Source organism: Notechis scutatus, chromosome 2, assembly GCF_049901735.1.
Source record: "Notechis scutatus isolate UNSWTSFEM ecotype Mainland chromosome 2, rNotScu1.2, whole genome shotgun sequence".
Lineage (NCBI taxonomy): Eukaryota > Metazoa > Chordata > Lepidosauria > Squamata > Elapidae > Notechis > Notechis scutatus.
In genome coordinates, this window is record NC_142010.1 from 71,900,917 (window position 1) to 71,926,851 (window position 25,935).

Genomic DNA, 25,935 nt, shown 5'->3' on the forward strand with positions numbered 1-25,935 from the left:
TACTTCTGCTGTCTGCTGTCTGCCTGCATTTGGCAGTTTGGTCTCACCAGGCTCAAGGTTGACTCAGCCTTCCATCCTTCCGAGGTGGGTAAAATGAGGATCCAGATTGTTGGGGGCAATATGCTGACTCTGTAAACCACTTAGAGAGGGCTGAAAAGCACTCTAAAGTGGTATATAAGTCTTAAGTGCTGTTGCTATACGTAATGATAACTGTTGGCTCTTGCTTAAGGAACTGTTGTATATTGTAAGACTCAGATAGTATGAATTAGTAGTACTGATTGGATTTAACCTCTCCTCATTTTCTATTGCTCCAGGCCTCAGGCCAATGTTGAGAATTCTTTTAGTCCCTACCCAGTTATTTCCTACAGAAAAACAAAACCCAGTGCAGGGAGCAGGATGATATGAGATCACTCAGTCGTGGGCCTTTGCTGTTCTGACTGTATGGTAGCACCAGCTGAATTACAGTGAACACAAGCAGAATGTTATTTCCTTTTCTGTGCATGAGGCAGTATGCTTTGGTTCAAACATCCTTCATTTGTGACCAAATCTTGCAGAGTAAAGGATGGGGAGGATGTTGTAGCCTTGTGCCTCATGCAGGAAAAAGTATTGTTATTCTGTTTTTGTTTTTCTTGAGTTCAGTGTCGTTTCATAGATTGCCTAACAAAGGCATGGCATAGAGAACTGTCAAGCTGGGAACTCTGTCTACCTCTTTATCCTGGGTGTAAGCTGGACATCTGTGCAGCCTGATTAACTTAAAGGAAGAAAAGTTACGCTGAATTTATCCAATGGAGAGTGAGAGCTAGTGCTGTTAATCTGCAGATTCAACATTTGTTACCTTCTCCTTCAACTTGATCATATTTTTAGCATTGTCCATGAATTTGACTGAATGTAAACTGAAAAATCCTGAGAGGAAAAAGTCCTAAAACAAAGAGTTCTTCCAGGGCATTAATTTGAGGAGTCCAAAGGCATTGTAATGTGCTTTCTTTCATTCTACGGTAACCACTGTACTGATTTATATTCCCTTGCTTCAGTTAAATCCCAAGAGAAGGAATAACTTCTATGGACCTATGGCATCTTGGGAACCATGAATTGAGACAATCTGCCATTGAAAAATGTAAAGATCATAACTAGGGAAAGAACAGCAACAGCAAACAGACATAAATACTCTTTAAAATGAAGTAGAACACATAAACATCGTTTATGAAGGCAGAGGTACTTCCAAGGAATTGGAAGTGTTTGACATTGGCACAATATTAATGAAAATAACCAAACAGTCTAAAAAAAATAGAGGTTAAATAAAAAGAATAGAGAGAAACTAAAAGTGTCAATCAATATTCTAGTTTAATCCAATTACTAACCAATATTACCCAATTACTAAACAATATTCTAGTTTATCCAAACAGAGGAGGCCTCCTCTGACAAAAACAAAAAAACTGAAGGCTTTGTAGGTGGAAAGGATTGTGGCATGGCTGGAAAACTCATTGTAATAATTTGAGGAATGTAGGGAACAAAACTTTTAAAATTAAAATGGACATTTTCTTTCATAGTTAATGAAATTGTGTATATACGATGACATCACAGAGAGCTGGCAGGGTTTAGTGATCTAAGACTTAAAGGCTGGACTAGGACTGTGGAAGTCCAAACAGTTGTCCACCCTCAATCAAAGAAGCCCTCTGGGAGCTTTCGGGTCAACTCACTTAGCCCAACCTGCCTCACATGGTTATAGTTGTGAAATAGAAAGGAGACTACCACCCGAAATTCCTGGAGAAAAGACAAGATATAAATCTAACAAATAAAGAATAAACAAATAATGGATGGATGGAGTCAGCATCATTTAATAGTGCACCGAGTCATAAAAAATTATGCTTGAAATCTACCTAGAGTACAGTATATTTTCTTTACATTTTAGTGAATGAATGAATCTGTAATTATATTTAGGCAGCTGTTGTAGCTAGGGGGTTTATATTGTATGTCGTATCTATATCTACGTTTGACCACAGGAAGTATGGTTTTAATGCGATGTCATCTGAGAGAACAGGGCCAGGTTTTTGGATTGTTTTGAGATTGAAAGCTTAAAAGTAAAATGGGTATGGTGGATTAGTAATCTATTTAGGTTTTAATTTTCATAAAAACCACAAAAATTATGCTACAGAAAACAAGTGATTTGCTCTTAACTTTTAACAGTGTTAACCTCTATGAATGGTGAAAAATGAGCTGGGGGACTGCATGTAGGCTTCATGAAGAGAGAAGTAATAATTTAATATTGTAAAGAGGGCCTAATATATGATGGTTAGAAAACATGTATCTATTAAGGTCTATTGTATCTATTAAGGATGCAGAACCATGGCCCTTGTGGACTTCAACTCCCAGAATTCCTGAGCCAGCCACAAGTCATAAAAGGGCCATGGTTCCTCATCTCTGACCTAGATAGACTATGTTCCCAGTATCCTGTCACAGATATCAGGGGAAAAAAGAGAATATGGAATACAGTGGACAGATGGTTATGCAAAACTATGAAGATGATAGCAATTATTTAATGATATAATTTGGGTTGCAGGAGCCCAAATTGCCATTTTCCTTTCTGTTCATTGACAATTTTAATTCATTATATCCAATACATATGCTGGCAAGGATATGCAGGGGAAGGAGACAATGGCTTGTTATTTTGTTCATGTTTGTTGCAATGCCTATATTTGGTTCCTCAGCTCATAGTTGATAGTCACACAAAAGTTCATTCTAATTGGCCAACTTCCCCACAGATGTAGCAAGAACTGTTACCTTCTTATTCAGAATCTGCTTCCAGTAACTGTCACAACATGTGTCCACATTAATTTCCCTTTAAGCTAGGTTATTTTTCCTATGTAGCTGGTCATGTTGTATGTCCATGTACTGAGATTGTTTTTTTAATATTATTATACCACTTGAGCATTAGATGAGACAGCAGGGAAGAAAAAAATCAGTTTTGGGAAAGATTAGAAAAAGCCACATTTTTTCTGGCAATATAATTTTTAAATTAAGATACTTTATCTGTAGAAATGTTGGTAGCAATTAGTGAAAAGGATTTTTTTTCAAATGGCAAAAACTGAAACTAAGATGTTTTAATGGGCTTTTGAAGATCTGAGTGGTATGCCAAGGAAAGATTATAACAAATGTGGTTGAAAATACTTGGTGATATTTCAAGAGTCCCCTTGTACAAGGGCATTTGGTTTGGCCTCTTTTTCCCGAAGCCACTGATTCATCAATCTCGTATTAACCAGAAAGATAGATAGAATAACTTTTTGTCACTTTGAAGGTAGATTGGTACACATGCAGAACCATAGTGTTGAAGGGGGCCACTTAGATTATCATGTCCTACCCTCTACTCAGAACAATCCAGATTAAAACATCTCCAACATATAATATCAAGTTTGCATTTGAACACATCTGGTGAAGAAGAATTTCCACCTCTCTGGCTGATTGTTTCCGCCGTCAAAATGCTTGTAAAGTTAAGAAGGTTTTCATCATATTTAGTAAGAAACTGTCTTGCTGCAACTAGCATGGCTGTGAAGGTGTGTGTATTCAGTACAATTGAGCTGGAATGCAGGAGCTGAATTTTAATTCAATGTTCATCAGTGTTGACTCCAAAAATCAGCTTTTCATTGTTTTTCCTCTCTTTTTATTATAGTTCAATGTACCATTTGCAAACACAGTGTAGATTAATGGATCTGAAGCATAGTATCAACTGATCAAGAAATTTATATCAACAGAAGTAAGGGACAGTATGAAGCTATAATCTGAAGTTGGCTTGCTCTGAAATTTGAATCTTGAAAACTGAAATGTTCACCTAGATAGCAAAGGAATGAGTGTATGTATCCACAAAGCTTCAGTGTATGGATGTGTATTGATTTGGTAACTTCATTTTTATATTCTATGTAGCATCCATTGAGAGCGGAACTCAGGATAACAGCTGAAGGAAGAAACTTTATTGTGGATGTTGAAAAAAATGAGTAAGTACTTGAAATCTCGATGTCATAAAGGAAGATATAAATAGTCAGACAGTGCAGTGCTTCACACCAAATCTCCAAAAATTGCTTTGGGGCACAAATGTAGCATGTCCCCATAACTTTGAAGTAGCTTCTTTACTTCTTCCAGGATCGCAGAGTGTTTTTTAAATTCATTAAGCAAAAACATGAAGGTCTTTTAGGGACTGAGTAACTAACCTAAAGGTTAAATATGTAACTGAGAAAGCTTTGGGAGGGGCTGGAATATTTTCTGTCAATAATAATATACATGTGATCTTTCACATTCCTCCTTTTCCTGAAGTTTCACTTACTTGTGCATTGGTAAATATTGCCTGGCTGCATTAAAATGGCAAAAAGACATGGTATTATTTATTACTGTAAAACAGCTTCAGTATTTGCATATCAAAGCAAAAAAGTAGCATATCAAGTTCTCAGCAATGAAAATTAGCATAAATTTTAGTATACTAAATGAAAATTAGCATTCACTTGTGTTCTTAAGAAACAAAGAAAGGTAAATAAAAAATATACATGCATTTGGGCAATGAGGGAATAGCATTAAAAGCATTTGGCCTAATCCTATTATGAAGTGTGCATCTAGCTGCCAAACTCCTTCCACAGACAGAAGTTTTCATCCTGTTTCCTAGTGATTTGGATTTACATCCTGGTATAAACATACTCTCTCACCATCTGGCCTTAAATTTCCAGCAATGTTTCTGAGTTGTATAAAGCAGTACAGGCAAAGACACTGATGCAGCAGAATTGGAAGAAGCAGAATCATTAGTAAAATTCAGCCACATATTAGCATGGAGGATAATGATATAACCATCAGATGCCTCCTGGGAATTAACAGTGCTATTGCCATGCAAAGCTTGCTCTCAATAGGCTAGCAAAACAGAATATATATCTTATCTTTACTTTCCCAGTGAGCTCATCATTCATCCAAATGTGCATGCATTTAATTTTGAAAGGGATTGAAAGAGACAAGGATACGGATTCATAATTTTGTGTACTGTATGCACATAAGTCCTTTAAACTTAACCTTGTATAGATTTGAAGTGTTCTAAACATTAGCTATTTAGTTTTTTTCTAGTAGAAAATTATTTATATCCTACCTTCATTATTTTCTACATATAACTCAGGACAGCAAATGTATTCAACATACCTTTCCCCTCCTATTTTTTCCACAACAACAACCCTGTGAGGTAGGTTGGGCTGAGAGAGACTGACTGACCCAAGGTCACCAAGCTGGCTTTCATAGTTAAGGCAGGACTTGAACTCAAGGTCTTCTGCTTTCTAAGCTGCTGCCTTAACCACTAGACCAAAGTGGCTCATCCAAAACAAGAAGTTATTGAGTCCAGTGGCCATCATCCAGTTATTTCATTACCACTGACTTTATAATTTCAAGAAAATGAGTTAGGGGAAGAAGATTTTTTTTTAATGCAATGGTTGGAACATAGAAAAAAATCTGTGGAGTTCGTATATTATACCATAATAGTCTAAAAGTGAGGATACAAAGCCCAGCATCAAGCTAATCAAATAGATAGACTAGAGCCAGGCAACCTGACGGTAAATGGCCACATTTAATATTTGTAGAAATACAGAAATTTAGGGCTGTAATCAGCAGGACAGTATTGTGCTCATGAAGTCAGCCAAAACTTTCCATTTTATTTCTGGATTGGAGGACTGACATTTATTTTATTTTTTTTTTACATTGTTTCAAAATAATATACAAGTTGTGAAAAAAAAATAAAAACAGAAATGGGTCCAAAAAAAAGAATGGAAACGGACGGGAGTGCCGCCAGCCCCCATTTTGAGGTTCCTGTTGAAACAAAAAAAATCCCAATCAAAGAAAATTGCATTAAACTGTACTTAAACTACATATACTTTGTTGACGACTAGAGTTGAAATCCTATAAGCAGGGGACAAATCCTGTCCAGAAGCTTGTTTAAGTATTAGGAAATGGCAAACTGTTGTGAAATTCTCCTTACCAGAGGATGTGCCTGATTTCAGCATCTGTTTAGAACAGGATGATCTCAGTTGGTGTACCCCATGAACCAGGGACATTTATCTTCTGTATTTGGAGACCACTCCCAATCTGGCTGCCAGACTGGGAAATTAAAACCTCTACAGCTAATAATGTATTATTTATTTAGCTGTTAAAAGTGAGCTATGAAAAAAGCATTTTTCATGCTTTTTAAAAAAACTTTGAAGTCATCTGAGTCCAAACATAATTTTGTTGGGATCCAAACAGTTGGAGCCAGGTGGGGGAAAAAAAGCACTCAACTGTCATGTAGCCACGAAGCAAAGTCCCTGGTTCAATAATTGGGTTAAACACACAGACCTATGAACCCCTAGCAAGTCAAATGGCACAGGATGCTCATAACCCAGAGAGGACAATGCAGCACCTCCATCAATTAACTTGATAGCGTTCTCGAAAGTCCAAGGAATATAAGAATTGGCAGTAAAAAGAGGCAGGGACAAAACATGAGGTAGGTCCAGAGCAGAATAGTAGCATTCTGGAAGGAGAACTTGGATTGCACTTTATTTGAGGATATACTGAGCACATTCTAACTAACATTAATTTACATTTGCCTTGATATTTCCAGTATTGTGTCGGTACAAAGCACATTTAATTCCACAGGAAGTTACTCTATTTACATACAATCTCTGAATTGATTCCCAAACACCCGGTGCACTCGATTTGTTTTTTAAAAATGGGTTGTTGAGATGTTTAAGTCCTGCAGCTGCAAAACAGAAAGCCCAAAGTAGAAGGATATCATGAGAGTTGGGGGGTGGGGGATAACATTGGCCATTACTGTCAAAGAGCATCAGATGTTCACACATGTGTTTCAAAGCATACTTTTTTGGAAGGAAAGAAGAAAGAAAGAAACCAGTCCTTTTTGACTAAAGTTAATGAAGTCTTGAAGTTGCGATAAAAACAAATAACAATGTTTTAAGTCTTTGTTTAATTAGAATTAATTGCTTTGGGTCAGCCCTGGCCATCTGTACAGGCCAATTGGGGACAAGTTCAGGAAGGAAAAGATAGGATGTTGGTTTAGTAATGGAGGCAGCAGCATTTTCAGGGGGTGGCAAGGGGGGGTTGGAGTGACACTGGTGGAATCACGTAAATTGATATGACGCTTTCCCCTTTTCTGATATATGTCATAATGTCAGCCACATTCCCAACAGGGGGGAGTTTACAGCTCAGTGCTGCTTTTTTCATTGTGACTAAGGCAACGAGAGATTGTAGACACAACTGAATGGTTGTGGTCAACATTTAAAAAATATTTATTTATTTATTTATACTTGTACGCTGCCCCTTCTCAAAGCCTCTAGGCAGCTAACAGTGAACACTTCTTTAAAAACAAACACCTAAATCAAAATACAGAAAGAACATTCATCGTAAAAACAAAAACAAACAAACAAAGTGCATGCCACAGAAACCACCAGCATATTGTAAAACACTCTCTTTCTGACTTATTGAAAGAAGTGAGTTTTAGCAAAATCCCATAAAACCAGGGGTGGGATTCTACCAGTTCGCACCTATTCGCTAGAACCTGTTGTTAACATTCTAAGCAGTTTGGAGAACCAGTTGTTAGAAGAAATTACTGGCCTAATCCTGTAAGGAAGGCAGGAAGGAAACGATCTGGTGTTGCTTACAGAAACTGCCTCTCCGTTAACCCTTATTACATTTTGGCAGGACTAGACTTCCTGTCTCAGGAATGTCTCTAGAGTTTTCCCCCCCTCCTTTGCTGGTACTTTGCTTGTGTGGAGTGACCATTCAAAGTTACAATGGCACTGAAAAAAGTGACTTATGACCATTTTTCACACTTACGACTGTTGCAGCATCCCCATAGTCATGAGAGGCCAGGCGAGGAGATGCGTGCCTCGATGTGAGTGATGCTTAGTTGGCCACGCCCAGACAGTAACATGACCACCAAGGCATGCGCACCAACTAAGCCATGCCCACAGAACCGGTTGTTAAAAAATTTGAACCCCACCCCTGCATAAAACATTATATTTCTGATAGGCCCAGGAGACTGTGAAACAGACCAACTCTACACTGGGAGGAAGTTCAAAAGAATTGCAGCACTAATGGATAAAGTCCACCTTTTTCTGACAGCAACGAGACCCTGGAGTTAGTTAATTTGTATGATCTGTTTGTACAAACAGATAAATACAGAAAAAAGCAATCCCTCAAATAATCAAGACTGAAGCCAAGTCGAGCTTTATACAGGTATCCGTGAAATAGAATATTTGTAGCTCAGGGTTCAAATGAGAGGTTCTTGATGCTCCCTGAGTTTGGTTGTTTTCTTGCAGACGTTTTATTACCAACCTAGGTAACAACATCAGAGAGCATCAAGGACTCTTGATGATACAGGTGACAACCTATATATCATCCCTTGCAGCCCTGACAACCTGTATATCATCCCTGGCAATGAATGGAATTCCCAAAGCAGAGAGGAGCTTGAAGAGCAAGCAAACATCACTGTTCCAACTGCCACATTTTGTACTTTCAGCTTTCAAAGGCAGCCCTATCTTACTCTTACAGTATATCCTGGGGGTGATCAAAGTGTGGCTGACAGAGCCTCTCAATCCAATAATGATTGCAGCTGGTGTATCAGATATAACTGGGCAAAAGTCTTCATAGCTACCTCTGTCCCATGTTCGTCAAGCAGGAATTACGAGTCTAGGAGAATTTTCAAAGAGTGAGCCATCTTTGATTTGGGGAATATGATCTTATTCAGAGACAAAGATGGTGCTTCCCTGGAATATTAGGCCCACAAACTCAGAGCCACTCCATCATGGACTGATTACAGCTTGAGTCCATTTGTCCCCATTCAGCCTCCATCAGCCTCCAGGCACTGGATCAACGCTTCTATCACATTGCTTGTTCAACATGGAGCTGAGATGTATACAGGAAGTGCTCAGCTTAGAATTGGCCATTTAATGACCATTCGAAGTCATGACATTTCTGGCCCTCAGAAAATGTCACATTGGCCCTCCCACCCCTCTCCTGCAGTCATATGATGTCCCACATCCACATGACCACAATTTGTGACATTTTTTGTTGGCAAAAAAATACCCTTTTGGGAGGATGTATTTACTTAACAAATGTGAGGTTCACTTAACCACATGATTTGGGCTTAACAATTGCATGATTCAAGTAATGACTGCTGTAAAAAACAATCATAAATTGGGTCCAGTCACATGGGTGCCTCAACTTATAACCAAAATGATTTAGGACTGAAATTCTGACCCCAACTGTGGTCTTAAGTTGATGAGTGTCATTTGCATATTATGATGATGAGTGTCATTTGCATATTGTCAATGTGTCAATGATGAGTGTCATTTGCATATTAATGACACCAAACACTATGTTGACAAATGACTTCTCCTGCTGGTTCAGACTCCAATAATCCAATCTTGTATTTCCAATTTATTTCTTTTTTGAGGAGTTTAACTTTAAGCAAAGAAGGCTGTTTTCTGAAAACTTACTAGTAAAGAATAGGTAATAACCAGTGCCTAGATCTCAAAAACCCAAGTCCAACATATTCTCCATGAAGCCACATTGATAGTTTTCACATATGCTATTAAACTTTCTTTCAAGGTTGTGTTCTGCGGGGCATAAATGATGCCAAAAGTTTATAAAGGCTTACATTGATATGTGATCCCAATCGCTCCTGGTTTAGTCAAGAAACCATAGTTTTAAAAATATATGTATAAACTTAGACATTAGTTTGGAAAATCTCCTCATCTGCAAAATCTCTATCCAGTTTACCTAGAACCAGGCTACAATAAGGTGAAGAAGCTTTAGCAAGTATAATGTGGGCTCTATCATCTAAATTACTCTGCATTGTTTTATCGGGACTGGAGGAGACTGTCAATTTGATCAGGGCAACAATACAACTCAGGAAAACAAGTACCTTGGTTCTTACGTCATGCTGAACCATCATGCATTTGCTTTGGGTTTAGGAAGTTGTGTGAACCCAGCCCGTTGTGGCTTATTCAATTCATTATGGTTAGCACTATGTGTAAGCCAAGTCAACGTGGAAATGCATGAAGGTGGTCTGGATACGATTCTTCACCCTGCAAGAGGAAAGGGGGAAAAAAGACACTGAGCCCGTGGCTCTTTGTATTTTCTGAAGTTTCATCGTGAAGGATGTTTGTCCTGAGATGTGGCGTTTTGCCAGAAAAATTCCTGATTAGCCAAGATGTGATGTAATGGACTCCATGACTAGACCAGCTGGCACAGGAAAAAGTCCTGGCATCCAGCCCTATTCAGAGATCTAATTTTAGAATTACTGTAGTTTAGAGTGCAAAACTCTCTCATTGCCAAGCATACTGTACCCTTCCTTGTGTCAGGCCTACTCTGAATGTCCCCCGGAGGTGCCCCCATCCCAAGATTCAGCTGTGCTGTTAATCTTTGTCCATCGTTTCCTGCCTTGTAGTTTCCTTTCCAGGGTTTCCTTTAGAGATTGGAAAGAGGAAAGATTGTTTTCCAGTTTTGGCTTTGGGTTGGCGGGATAGCTGAACTTTTCTCTGCAGGGATGCCCTCATCTTAATTTTTGCTGATAATTTCCTAGATGCAGGGATATTAATGGGGGCAAAATGACTGGATGCCCTGACCTTTTCCTGTAGAGCTTGCAAAGGCTATCTGAATGGTCAGAAAAACAGAGCGGCCACCTGGGGATTTTTAATTCATCCTCCTCCTGGAATAATGATTTCATTTTCTGGAGGCCAGGCAGGGAAGCTTGTCTCTCTAAGTTATCTGTTCCTCATTGCAAAATTTCCTGGGAGGGAAGTATGCTTCCTTCCTTTCCTTCACTGTTGACTTTTTGGCTCTGCAGTTTTACGGTGCAGCCCTTTGACTGATAATATTTTAAAAGAGAGAAAGAGTGGGAGGCAGGGAGGGAGGGAGAGAGAGAGAAAGAAAAGCAAGAATTGCTGGAAAAGTTGCATTCTTCACAAATAGGAAGATGCTGAAGTAAAGAGGATTGGAATCTCTGGCTTTGGCAGAGCACATGTTGAGCATCCGCATCTAAAAAGGATGACTTTATCCTCTCTTTAGCTTAGGGGCTGGGTGTGTTAATGAAAGGGTGGCTTTCATTCTTAGCCTCTTGGTGATCCCAGCTCAGCAAAATAGAGGCTGAAAGATGTCAGTGCCAGCAGCTTCTCTAAAAGTACAAGCCTGAAAGCATAGTATAATAAATTGTGTTGATACAGCAGATAACCTTAGCTCATATAGGTGATTATTTGCCTATAACGAAGAGGCACTGATGTTCAAATCCCACAAAAAGATTTCCCTTGAAATTACATCTTTCAGTAGAGTTGGTCCATAGATTGGACTGCAAATTATCAAACGTGAAAAACTAAGTCAGCAATGTACAAGTTGTCTTTGATATATGAATTAGAATTAGAATTTAGAATTAGAATTCTTTTATTGGCCAAGTGTGATTGGACACAAAAGGAATTTGTCTTGGTGCAAATGCTCTCAGTATACATAAAAGAAAAGATACATCCGTCAAGAGTCAAGAATCATAAGGTACAACACTTAATAATAGTCATAGGGTACAATGAGCAATCACATCATACTAGGAAACAATATAAATCATAAGGATACAAGCGACAAAGTTACAGTCATACAGTCACAAGTGGGAGGGGAGGGGCGATAAGGAGTGATGAGAAGATTAATAGTAATAGTAGTGCAGACTTTGTAAACTTTGGTGTTTGTTGGTTCTTGGCCATTACCTAAGTCTACTACTTGGTACTGATGATATGCAGTCATCATTTTGTATTTCGTTCAGCTAGCTGTTTGTTAAATTCCAACCCTTCCTTATAGAGATAAGATGGTTTTACAGAAGAAAATTCCTCTTTGCCCTTTTAAACAAATACACACATAAGAAGAGCTCTGCTAGAACAAGACCTACCAGAGAGTTCCATAGAGAATTGTTCAGTGTGAAATAAGGACAGGAAACATATAACAGATAATAACAGATAATCAGAGTTGGAAGGGACCTTGTAGGTCCTCTAGTCCAACCCCCCACCCAAGCAGGAGACCCTACACCATTTCTGACAAATGGCAGTCCTATCTTTTCTTGAAAATCTCAAGTGATGGCGCTCCCACAACTTCTGAGGGCAAGGTGTTCCATTGGTTGATCAAGTTACTTCTCAACAAGTCACAGATATGGATATATGAGATATGAGATAAATTCCCTATCTCTGAAAGGTAGCATATTTGTAACCCTTCAGATGTTAAATGAACAGCAATAGTTTCCACATCCACTTTGACCATAAATGAAAGATTTCTGGTACATAACTTAAAAAAAAATGTATACAGAAATCAAAAGCTTTCAAACCAGAAGGAGGTATCTGGTATCTATCTGGTTCTTCTGGAAGAGACTTGATAACAAGTACTTGAACCTATCTCTTTGCCTGAAATAGAAGCATTTGTGTAAATCACCTTGGTGTTCCTAGAGCTGTTAGGTCTACAGCTCTGAAAATGTTTAAATAGCATGGCCCGTGGCTCTGCTGCCTCAAATGTGCTGACTGTCATAATATGATTTAAAGGACATTTGTGATTTCCTGTATTTTGTGCCAATTAAGACATTATTACTGCCCATTCTCAACCATTAGACACTAAACAGGGTTGCCCAGAGTTGCATTAACAATGAGATGAGTGAAATGTAAAATTAATAAATAGAGCTGTGTATCATAGAGAGTAGACTTTAGACTGAGATAAGGAATGGATGACATGTTTGAACTGTCAAAAGTTACAAATCTAAGCAAAGCTGGCTGAGGAATTCTGGGAGTTGAAGTCCACAAGTCTTAAAATGGCCAAGGTTGGAGACCCCTGTCCTAGACAACATAGTCAGTGAAAAGGGATATTTGGAGTTGTGTTTCAAGAACATCTGAAGACTCACAGATTTCCCAACTGTGTCCTGGATAGTTCAAGATATTGCCAGTGTTATGGATTTGTACAGGACTTTGTTGTCTTTTCATTGTATTACATACAGTACAGATCTACCCGACTCTGTAGTTTCCTCCCCAAACCCCAAAAACTTTAACCTTAGACTGTCTACTATTGACCTCACCCCTTTCCTAAGAGGTCTGTAGGGGGCGTGCATAAGCGCACCAATGTGCCTACCATCCCTGCCCTATTGTTTCTCTTATTCTTCTTTTATTTTTCTTATATGTACCCATTTCATGTATTCACAACTATGTATACACTTATACTTATTATCTTGTAAACAATTGGCAAATCAAATAAATAAATAAAATAAAATAATCTCACCTTTCTTCCCTCATGGAATAAAGAGTCTCAAGAGGCTCTTGTCTTACATAAAAGAAACAGCCAGAAACAGTCAATCCTGGGTCAAAAACCAATGTTAAGTTAATATGAACATTGTTGAAAGACATAGTCAAAGCAAGTATTCAGAACAAAAGGTTTCAGCATCCGAAGGAAGGTTCAAAATGTTAAACAGCAGGCATTGACAAATTTGATAGAAGTAGGATTAATCAAGTTATTTCATAGTTTTAATGATTGGCGCAATCATGTTTTTAGTGCTTGAATTACTTCAAGCAAAAGTTGTTATCCTAAACGCTCCTGATTTTCACTGACCACAATTTATAATCCTTAAATTGAATTATGATTTGTAACTTGTTTTGGAGCTATAACTTACAGTGGAAACATGGTGTTCTTCTGAACTGACTACTCTTCCCAATAACCTGCTGTTTCTTGGACCCTCCACTTTCTTCTGTTAAACGTGGGGAGGATGTCTTTGTTTTTGTATTGGATTCAAGAGTGTAGGATTGGGAATGGTAGAAGATGATTCTGCCAAAGTATATCTACAGTAAGTAAACAAGCTCATCATGTTTTATTTCCTGTATGCTGGGCATTAGTATGTAGACCATGAAGATTCTGAACTTTGCAAATCAGTGTTGTTCCTGTGTTTTCACTGAGTGGTGCAATCACATGCAGTATTCCCAGAATAATCACAATTAAAATATGAATAACACTGAAACCAAACTTGGAAATTACTCAGGTAAAAAGAGTTAATCGATCCTACCCCGAAGCCTAGAAGAATAGCCTCAGAAGGATGGAAGGCTGAGTCAACCTTGAGCTGTTCGGGATTGAACTCCAGACTGTGGACAGAGTTAGCCTTTAATACTGCATTCTAACCACTGTTGTTACTCCTGGTGGCACAGTGGTTAGAAAATTGGTCTGAAGTATGTTTATCCATTCTGATGGGGTTTTCCGTTGTATAGGAGATGATGGACTTAGTAGAACAGTCTTGCAACAAAGGAACTGTTTGTCTCTATTCTCATGTTTATGACTTTATGACATATTGGCATTTTCTACCCGAAATTTCCCTCTGCCTCATTTATAAACTATTTGCATCCTTTCTCTTCACTTTGGGTTAATGGCGTTAATGCCACAAAATAGAAACCCCCTTCACTGCAGGCGCCTTCGTTGCTCCATCCCCTACCCTGAAGATGGAGGCTTTGCTCAGAACAATGGTATCATTGACACAGTGGGCCATAGCCAAAAATGTGCTGGAAGGGAAATACAGCCTTTAAAACATCTGTATGTTGTGGCTACAGGCCAGGCTCTAGCTCATTCTCTGGATCTGACTCTGCTCCTGAGATTTCTACTGTAATGAAAAGTGGTGCAAGCTGTCTACTTTCAGCAACATCTGTATGTTAGCAGAAGGATGCTAAGTCTGCAGAGTCAAGCTATATTCACACAGTGTATTCTTTCAGTGACAAAAGAATCCAAACTTTTGATTCTAATAATCCTAAACATGCAAACTTGGAAATTAAGTCCTACTGAATTTATTGAGCTGACTTGAGAACAAACATACCTGAGCCCAAACTTCATATAATTCACAGTTATTTTCTCCTCTATTTGTTCTTTCACCTAGTGCTTATTTTTTTCACACGTTTTTTCCCCCAGATGCATGTCCAGGTAAACAAAGTAGCTGAAGCAGCTAGAGATAAAGTCAGGCATTGCTATATTCTATGATTGTCGCAGTTCAAAAAACAGTTCAAAATATATCATTCACTAGGAAAAGTTTCCTTTTCAAATCAGTGCAGCCAAAATGTTTGTCCCTTTTAAACAGTCCTCACAGCTGCAGTCCATGAAGGGGATCAGGGTCCTTTCCTCCTCCGTAGACCATGCCATTCACGTTTCTCCCTTATCCGCTGTTCCCTGCATGCCCTAGGATGAAGAGGGTCTTCCTCTAAATGCCCAGCCGGCCTGTGCCCTTCCCCAGTTTCCTCCACTACCTCCGGAGCCACACTCCCACTCCTTGCCGGCTGCTCTTCCTCTCCCTCGGAGTCAGATTCTACCAGGGGCATGACACACGGGTATTAGATTAATTAGTCCAGCAACCCTTCTTCTTTCAAGTACTATCTCATCATTCTGCAAAAAAGTTGTGGTTTTATGTCTTTTGTTGTGGCACTTACAGTACATGCAGAGAGACCCTCATGTACATTATCTCGTTCTCTCAGAGAAAAGTCAGGATTCATAGGCAATAAATAAAAGCAGCAAAATACCTGAAGATGGGGGAGACTGTTAAATACAATCAATCAGTTGATAGATAGATGGATTGTGTGCCATCAAGTTATTATCAACCATATAGATGGATAATAGTCTGTCCCTAACCTGGTCTTTCAGCCCTTCCAATAGTGCACTCATCACTCTAACATCAAATATCAAATTTAACTTGGTTATGGGTGGGGGAAAAGGAAGTGGTTCATTGTGTTTAAGGAAAATACTGTAAACCATCACACCTAGACCACAATGATCTTAATTCCTCCAAACTCATTAGCCACGGATTCATACAATTTACCGTTAGAGACATTTTTGTGGTAAAATATCAAGGAAACGGATGACTTTGAATAAATAGGTACATCAGATTTTATCATGTTCTTCAGGGAAAAAAGACCACAGTACCCATCGTCATAGTGAAATAATTAGTCATTCATCTGTTGTCATTTCATGATTATCAATGAATAGTGAAACAACCAAAAATAGTTCCAGGGAGGTCTTTAGTGGACTTTTGTACATCCATGGTCAAGAGTCATTGTTGAAGAGCAAAGTTTAAAGTTACTAAGGATGCTCAGATAAGTTACATGTATGAGACTCAGTCACAATGAAGTTGGTAGATATGTTTGCATTGCTCATTTGTTTCCATTCTAGCTAAGAATTGTTAGTATTGTATCCATAGCACGAAGCTGAGAAAAGCTAACATAAGCTTTACACTACAGAATAATTACTGGCTCTGTTGGTAGAGAACCATCTTGGGTGTAGTGCGTAAAGGTGTTTTGTGTAGTGGTTTAGAAACTGGAATAGTATACATTCTGGTTCTTAGGCTTGGAAGTTAGTTAGGTGAATGTAAGCCATCCCTATCTCTCCCTCAGCCTTAAGAAGAGGCAGTAGTAAACTACTATAAAAAATGATGCTAAGAAAACTGTGTGGACTTGTCCATTTAATTGGTAGACTGAACCCTTTTCAGATTTCAAAATATTGTACATAATGTTTTACTTTGGAGTTTCATATAAATGCCCCTGGTAAAGGTGCGTTCCAATATAATGTACATGCTATTTCTGACAGGGATGGGATATTGACTAAACTCAACTTGTATAGATGGTATTACTGTCTAAAATGTAGGTTATCCTAAATTCTAGTTTTAGGATTTACAGAACCCTCAGTGAATCCTCTATTTGCAGAAAGCCAGGCATACTGAATAAAAATTCTTTCTCTGGGATTACATTTTAGTTTATTAGATATCTGGGCAAAAGGAAAATGGTAACAATATTAAAGTGGTTGTCTCTCATCTGGGAATAATCTTAGTCATCTTGATACCATCCCAAAATCTGTTTTGATTATTGTTAATGTTAAATTTGTGTTACTAGATATAAATCAGATGGTGTAGTTTTGTTTGTTCATTGTAAATAATCCCAATATTTCCTGTTTCTTTTATAGTCTAAAGTATGGCATCATAGGCTAAAGAACAATAAAGGGAAATGAAGTGATAAAAAGACAATATAAGGAATATATAAACAATATAATCGTCCTGTATATATAGTGCCCTTAATAGCATTATACTGTTTGAGCTGCAATTCAGCCATCTTTATTTGTTTGAGTTCTGGGAGTTGGAAGAGAGCAAAGATACTTAAATAAGATTCAGTTATGGGTATACACACACACACACACACACACACACACACACACACATAAATATATATGGTGAACATAGCAAATCTGCATATACTTGAATAAGTAGCTATGTGGGTAATAGATAAGCAGGTTCTGAACCCTGAACAAATACAGGTCAGTGAGATTCAGACATAAAAATAAAACAAAAAACGAAAACAAATTAAAATAAATTTTAACTGCATTTAGCTTCAATGCTCTACAAAGCAATCTTGACTCAGCCATTCTAACATTCTACTAAATGTTAATGTCATTTTGCAGACAGGTAATGCAATTGGCAATGAATTTGATTGATTCTTGAAAATGCGTGCTGTCCTGACCATTGGTAGCATTGTATGTATAACTGAGCTTATTTTGCAGTTTTGTTTCTGGTGGTTTTGGTTATCTGTAGTCTGTAATGAAGTGACCTCTATTAACAGAAGCAGGGGAAAAGCAAAATTATATGTGTTAAGAATCTCACAATGAGAGGATAAAAGCTTCCATGACTCATCCCTTTACCTAAAGTCTTTCTAGAGCAGTGGTCACCAACTGGTGGGCCAGGGACCACTGGTGGTCCATGAGAAAATTTTGGTGGTTTGCAGAGAAATGTCCCCCACCCAAAGCACTCCCCCCAAAGCAATCCAGGCTGCATGGGAACACACAGCTATGCTGCCCACATGCCCCGCAGGAACACAAGGCTGCGCCGCCCACATGGCCCACTCTGTGAGAACACAAGGCTGCTCAGCCCACATGGCCTGCCCACATGGCTGCCCCCTACCCTTTGGCCAAGCAGAAACCTTACCTTGAGTAGAGCCACACGAGCTGGAACTGGAAGGTAAGACCAATGGCGGGGGAGGGAAATCCGCCCCGGGGTGGCTTGCTGACGTTGGTGGGACAGTTGGTCCCATATTCCAGAGCTGCAGTAGTTACAGGACTGATCCCAGAGCAGCTCCTCCAGGCCATGGCAAGCCGGTGCACCTGGATGGAGGAGCAGCTGCTCCAGGATGACCAAAGGGCCAGTCCTGTAACTACTGCAGCTCTGGAATATGGGACCAACTTTCCCACCAACATCAGCAAGCCACCATCAGTCAAAATTCATATTAGTGGTCCACGGGATTTAAAATTATGAGTTTGGTGGTCCCTGAGGTCCAAAAGGTTGGCTACCCCTGTTCTAGAGCACATTTAGTGTGCAAAATAATTAAGTTTCTCTCATCTTTTCTATGAATTCATGAGGTGAAGAATCATCAGAGGCTGTTTAATGACATGAACAATCATATGTTTATAGAGTGATGAATGGTATGAAAGGAGTGGAGAAAGACATTTTTCTTTCCATCTCATATTGCATTATGCAGATTGTTGAAATGTCAGATTGGCCACAGGGAATCAGATGTCCAGCACAGTTTTAAGACTATTTTTCACCTGCTAAATTGGTTTTACTTCATCTTGCCATTTTTTCTTGTCACATAATGTTGACATTTATTAATCATTGTCACAACTTTAATCTAATTTTTTTTCATGAGTATATTTTGACAACTTTTTCTAAATGTTAGAATTGGTTATTGATGAAATAGAATTGCAAGATTTCATGTACATGAATATTCAAATAATATTAATATTATTTTTCCTCTCCTACACCCTACATCCCATCCTTCCCTTTTTCTTCATTTTTGTTGGCAGGGATCTCTTTGCACCAGACTACACTGAAACTCATTATACCAAAACTGGAACAGCCCAAACCATCTGCTTGAACAAAACAGTGAGTATCAAATGTAATTTCATGAGACAAATTCATCAGAAAACACAACCCCGGTTCCAACTTGGATAGGCTTTACACGGAACAAGTCTTGACTGCACCCTGAAAAAAATAATTTGGAGGCACAAAAAAGTTGGAGAAAAAATTATCAAGGGAGCAGTTTCAAATATACTCTGATTCAAAGCTGGAGAGGTAAACAAAGAAACATTCATTGTTCATTGCTAAGTATAATGATTTAATATGGAAGTAGTGATTGAATAAGGATCTGATATGGGATTTATGATAGTGGCTGCTACAGTTTTCACAACTGCAGCAGTCTATTCAGTTCGTTTCTTCACCAAATTATCTTTCTATGACTAAAAATAATAAGCCACTGTATTTTTTTATACCTTTACGGCCAAGAGTCATTTTGGAATAGTATAACATAGAAACTCCAACAATATATAAATACCATTCAGATGAGGCAGAATACTTGAAACAGCAAAAATAGAAATAAGTTCTATTCCTTTTCCAAACTGTGACTTTATTTTAAAAAGCAAAACTCTTCCAATCTATTATACCCCACATTAGCCATTTATCAGATATTGTTTCATATAATTTACTGAAATGTTAGGTGTAACTGTTCAGTGTAATACCCTGTTTCTCCAACAATACGGCCTCCCCCAATAGGAAGTCCCAGCATGTTTTATAGGCATGAAATGAAATTAAGCCCCTCCCCCCAAATTAAGGCCTATATTAAAACATGCGAAATGGGGTGGAATGGTGGGGGGGGTTGCCATTAGGAAGTACTTTTGTTGCGTACCTGGATATGGTGCTGCCTGCGTTGACCCCGATACGAAGTGCCCCACCAACACCGAGGTCAACATCCACACCGTCGCCGCCCGCCCACCCAAAGATGCAAGGGCGGGGAATTAAGTCACCCCCGAAAAGACGGCCTAGCCATTTTTTCAGGGCTCAAAAAAAAAATAAGACCCGGCCTTATTATATGAGAAACACGGTAATGAACAGCACCATAGAGTGTTGTTACAACTGCAGTGATCCATAACTACATAGAATTAGCTTGCAATTTGGGTGTGGTCCTTGAAATTCCATACAAAATTGGAAATGAACTTCATTGGTGTCCTTAGTACAGTGCTGTCTTGCAGTGATATGCCGGTGGGCCACTGAACTACAAAACAACAAACGACAACATTGAACCAACCACTAGAGCTGTGCAGCTGAACTTATATGAAGCCATGTTATAATGTGCATTCTTTCTGGTTGCCATGTGTTGGCCTTTCCTCTTGCACTTCCTACTTGTGTATTATCTATTTGTGCTCTTGCCCATGTCTGACACCTCCCCCATTCCTTGCTCCCTTCTGCAGAGGAGGACTCATATCATAAAACTGAAGAGATTGACTATAACCTTTTCTTGTGCCTCAATAGCAAAGTGTTCAAACATGAAAATTCCAGATTCTAAATTTGTGTGTGATGTCTGTATCTTCTAAGCTATCCAGTCTAGAAGTGTTCATGAACTTAAAAATGGATATCATCCAACAACTGATCTTTCAACTTCTGCTTTCTGCTAAGTGGGATCTGAAAGCTTGTTATCCTCTCAAGGCCTTTCTAAACTAACATGCCAGCTGGCTCTGGTCCAGCCGGACCTCTCTTCTGAATTAACTGACTGAAAAAATGTTGACTGGCTAGCACCACTTCAGATAGTGAATTAGGTGGTTTACAAATAACTGTTCATAATAACAGCTTTCTTCTTCTCTTTGCTGTAGTTTCCTAAAAGAGGCTGACTGTGCAAAATTGTAATGGCTGTTGGGTTGTGGAAGCTTTCTTCTTCTCTTTGCTGTAGTTTCCTAAAAGAGGCTGACTGTGCAAAATTGTAATGGCTGTTGGGTTGTGGATTTTTTGTTTGCTTGCTAGCTTTCATAGTGGGATTCTATGCAGTACAGCTTTATCATTTCACAATATGCTTGTGGTTTTTTTATAAGAATAAAATTGTAAATACTAGCTACCCCAGAAGTCAGTAAAACTTTTTCAGCCAGAAAAGTTCCTATCTTCTCTCCAAAATTTTTGTTCAATAGAATAATAAATACATTAGTACATACAATTCTCTCTCTCTTACTTTTAAAGTATTTCCAAATTATTTCTACTCCCCCTACAAAATACTGTCTCAAAATTTACAAATAAATGAGGGTTTTGAGGATACAAAGGAAATATTTGTAACTCAGGATTGAAATAACTTAGTTGTCTGAACTTAGTTGTTCAACCAAGCTCAGAGAGTACCAAGAACCTCTCAAATGAGGGTATGCATTCAAAATATAATCCATTTTGTATGCATACCCTCATACTAATCCATAACATAATTTATGTCGTTGTCCAAACATTTTGCTAAGCCATTTGTGATTTAAGTATTATTTATTGAAAACTACAATTGGTTGGGTTTAATAAGACAAAATTAAGACAAAACCAAGCTAATTATGTCATGGCTTAGACCAGTCTAGGAAACCCAGCCATTATGGACAATTCAGCTATATGCTTTTTTTTGGTAGGAATGGGTAGTGGGAGAGATTGAAAAGAATCCCTATCTCTGGAGGGTTAAATAACGCATGGTAGGATTACTTTTATGCCTTTTCATGCCTATTTTTCATTAACCCTGACTTGGATCCCTACCAAAAGAGTGGGGAAAGATAAAGAGTCTGCAGGATGAGATTTCTTGCTCATGACACTTCCTTTCACCCTCTCAGGATAATTGCTTTTACCATGGAAGAGTGAGGGCCATCCGTGAATCAAGTGTGGTGCTCAGCACATGCAGAGGTCTACGGTAGGTTTCCAGGTCTTTCATGCATTCTCTGTCTACAAAGTAACATTTGCACAATCTCATAATTCACAGTTAAATGTTAGAGTGATGACCAAAGGACTTAAAAAAAACCTAGATAAATGAATGGCTAAATAGTGATGGACAAAAAAGAGCTTTTCTTCTGTATGCAGCTCTGCTGCTAAACCAATAATTCTGAGGATGATCTCAGAAGGATTCAGTAAGTTTTATTTGTATTGTTCCTTCCAAATACCACAAGATAGGGATGGGCAGGACTGCTGCTGCTGCTCCCTTTCCTTCTCCTTCTCCACCATCACCACTAACAACAACACTATGATTACACTGAGATGACCACACTTGTGACACATGAGAGAAGTACTGTTTGTCCTGTGGGGGGAGAATATTGATACATGCATTTGTTTTAAGAAACTTGACTTTTTAAAAAGAATTATCCCACTACACCTATTTTATTACTTCTTTTAAAAATATATTTCTTCAGAGTTTTGCATCAAATTTCTGCAAACTAATTTTAAAAGGCTTCAAAGGTCATGGAAAAAAAAGAAGCTAGAGGATAGCTTCACAAGTTAGAAGTTAGTTATCCTTGCTATAAAAACAAATGTTAATTTGTATTCGGGGATTCCATTTTCTGGGGATCTACAAGTCTTCCTGTTTGGCTTATTTGGAATAAGATAATTGACTGTCTATCTCAGAATTAGCCATCTTAACTGATAACAGGTCTGCAGAATTTGGGGTAAATGGGTTCTTTTTCCAATCTTCCCTGGAGACATCAGGGATGAAATCTGGAACTTCTGTATACAAAGCAAGTCTCTTCAAAAAACACTACAGATAGTCCCCAGTTCTAACAAATGTCAGAATCTTTCCATTTTCATTCATTCTTGCCTTTTTTAGCCTTATATTATTTATCTCAGAACAGTTTTTTGAATATTTATTTTGGTCTTAATATTTGTAGCAATCTTGCAAACATCTGATCCTTACTACAATATAGTATGAAGTTGTAACTTAGTAATGGGATTTTGTAAAATCCTTGGATAGCAATGAGCCTTTCCTGTTGATTAAAATATGCTAATTCTACAGTGCACTTAATAAATTAAACACATTGTTTTTATAAACAGGACTTGGTTTCCTTTTGGTCACTTCAGAGCCTATTGAAAGCTGGGCTTCTGTCCAGTTAGGAAATAGCTTTGGCCAATTTTTAAAAAATCCTCAATAGTTTCAAGCCAAACTTAATGTAAACAAATTGTCTGGGTGCAGAAACAAAATAAAGTCTTCCTTTTATGGCTGATACACAAGACCTGCACAAAATAGAAAGCATCATAGATGCAAGATGAGCCACTTTTATCCCTCCTTCCCTTTTCCGGTGTTTTGGGCCCTGGCTTCAAAATTTCCAACCAAAATTGTAGTTTGTTGTTAATTTTTTGATTGATTGTACAGCTGTTCCATATACTGGCCAGCATTATTTACATTATTCTAATATAAAAATAATTTGGGATTCCTGGTCAAAAAACAGAAAGTAAACTCCGGCATATGTTTTTAATCTTGTGGGGACAATAAAGCACAGCTAGGAAAGAGACTGACCACAGACAATTATTTCTTGCTTTGTAAACTGGTGTTCATTAAAAACTAATTTGAAACTCAGTACTTAATTCTGAATTATAACATTATTTAATTAAAGCAGTTCTGTATGTAAGAGTTTACCTGAAACTTAATGATATTAGTTTTTCTGAAGAAACCAGTAGGTTGTGAATACAGCAATGTTAACTAAAAGTCATTCCACATGTATGAAAACATGCCAAACAATAGTGTTATCAGCAACTGATCACACTCATATTTTAGTCATTCATTTCCATACCTGCTCACCTTACAAACATGACTATGTGGCATAACGTAGATAACTATGAATGAATAACTATAAATTAAAAACATTCCATATTTTTTTAAAAGCAATATTATTAAAAGACTAGAAGAATATTTACAGTCAGAAAAACATCTGACTAAAGAGAGAATTTGGTTTTTCAGAGGCTGATCTCCATAATAGTTTGCAATAGTTTTCAAAGACTTAAAAAGCCTTCCTTCCAGAAAAGACTGTTTAACTCGAAAAAACAGACACTATTACTTAATTTATTATTCCTTTGTTTCAGTGAAATTATATGGCTGCCCATCTCACAGCAGTGACTTTGAATAGCTAATAAAGTTAAAACTCAATTAAAAAAAAACCCAGTAACAATAGCAGTAAATATACATAAACTGGTTAGCTTGGTTAGGCTATATTTTAAAGGCCTTTTGTTTTTATTATAAACTCCTCTATTTCCATTATTAATTTTACTTTAAGATGCTTTTGTTTACTTAGTTTTATTGTAATATATTTAATATTAGTCTCCTTATAGCCATTTAAGAAAGTGGAATGGTCTGTTTGGGTCTTAGAAATAGCCATGTCTTTTCTTTGTTAGATTCAAAATTTAAAATCTGAGATTTTATTAAAAGTGGTTAGCTTTGAAAATCAAGAATAAAGTGGGCTTTAGCAATTTTCCAATATTATTAAATGTCACTCTTGTAAAAATCAACTCTGAACTACATCTTACTAAATTCTGTTGTTACTAAATTCTTTATTTTACTTTAGCTGATTTGCCTTCGCTGCCTTCTGATGGTTTGTTGAATTGTTTTTCAGTGGCCTTATAGTTATAAGCAACAACCTTAGTTACATCTTAGAACCTCTTCCTGATAGCCAGGAGCATCACTTCATCTACAGGTCTGAGCATCTCAAAGTTCCTCACGGAAGCTGTGGAAGTGAGCATTTAGAGTCAAAGGTGACAGATTGGCTTGCAGAGTTGACAGGCCGAACTGAACCCCGTTACCACAGGGTATGTCTCAGTTACTCCTCCTATCTTACAGGGTGTAGCAACATCAGAGTGGGAGGGAGTAAAGAAAAATAAGGTGGCGCATTTGTTAAACTTTCAAATTACTCTACATGGACTATTCCAACAATCATTTAATCACCAGCAGTTAGAAAATATAGGCTAGTTTATTATTCCAACGCTGACAGACGGAAAGCTGAAGCTGAGAAATAACAGGTAGTCCTTGCTTACTGACCACTCGTTAAGTGAGCATTTGAAGTTGCAATGGTGCTGAACAAGTGATACTTAAAATGGTTCTCAAAATTCTGGCTGTCGCAGTGTCCCTGCAGTCACATGACTGCAAACTGGGTGCTTGCCAACCATCTCACAATTAGGACAGTTGCAGTGCCCCACAGGTATGTGATTACCAATTATGACCTTCCCTGCCAGCTTCCCACCAGCAAAGTCAAAGGGGAAGCTGGCAGGGAAGGTTACAAGTCACTCAGGTAAATCTGTCGCCTCAAACTCAAAATTATTCATGCAACCACTGCTGTTGCAACAACCCATATGTCTTCCATCTGGTAGCACGCCTGAAATCACTTGCATGCACTTTTGCAACTATCACATACTTTCCCCAACTTGGGAGCAGCCACTGACACCCACCTAACCCAACCGTTTCATTTCTTTGTTGGCAAACAATTGAGCAGAGAAGAACCAATTCACTTCTGATGTCCTTAAATATTTTCATTGCTTCATAAATTGCCATTTTCTTCCTGAAAACTCTAATAATTTCTGTGGTGGATGAGGTAATCACCCTGGCATTGTTTATTTATTTAAGAATGTATATTCTTAAATAAATAAATTTATTTATTTAAGAAGACATATTTTAAATAATGAAAAAAAATACACAAACCCAAGGATTTTTCTAAAGTAGAATTCAGTCAGTTCAGAGAGCTAAAAATATTTTCTAGTGTTTATACTTGGGATCCTAAATAAATCATAATTTCAAACTTGTGATAAAGTCATAGGAGCTAATATTTATAGGAGAATTGTTCAGTGAGTATTTTGGGCAAAAGCATAATGTCTTGATAAGAAAATAAGAATGCAAGTAATTTGCAATTATGTATCTGTGTATGTGTGGCAGATGACTGAGAATAGGACTTAAATGAAGGGTAGACGTGATGAATCGTCTATATAAGAACAGTTGCGATGTATAGTTTAAATGTATTTTGCATAAGATACACCATTGATACTTATTAGGAACAGTTGCTCAGACTGGTCATTATTTCTCTTAAAATGAAGTACAAAGATTCATTGTTTGA

General features: G+C 37.9%; 1 protein-coding gene across 1 annotated transcript in view; it reads left to right on the forward strand.

Moving 5' to 3' along the window:
• The window catches only part of ADAM19 (ADAM metallopeptidase domain 19), a 71,459-nt gene that overhangs the window by 15,037 nt on the left and 30,487 nt on the right, over window positions 1-25,935 (forward strand). Inside the window, exons 3-6 of the mRNA XM_026682143.2 lie at window positions 3,916-3,986; window positions 18,880-18,958; window positions 21,691-21,767; window positions 24,448-24,640. Coding sequence (XP_026537928.2) covers window positions 3,916-3,986; window positions 18,880-18,958; window positions 21,691-21,767; window positions 24,448-24,640 — 420 coding nt within the window. The remainder of the gene's footprint in view (window positions 1-3,915; window positions 3,987-18,879; window positions 18,959-21,690; window positions 21,768-24,447; window positions 24,641-25,935) is intronic.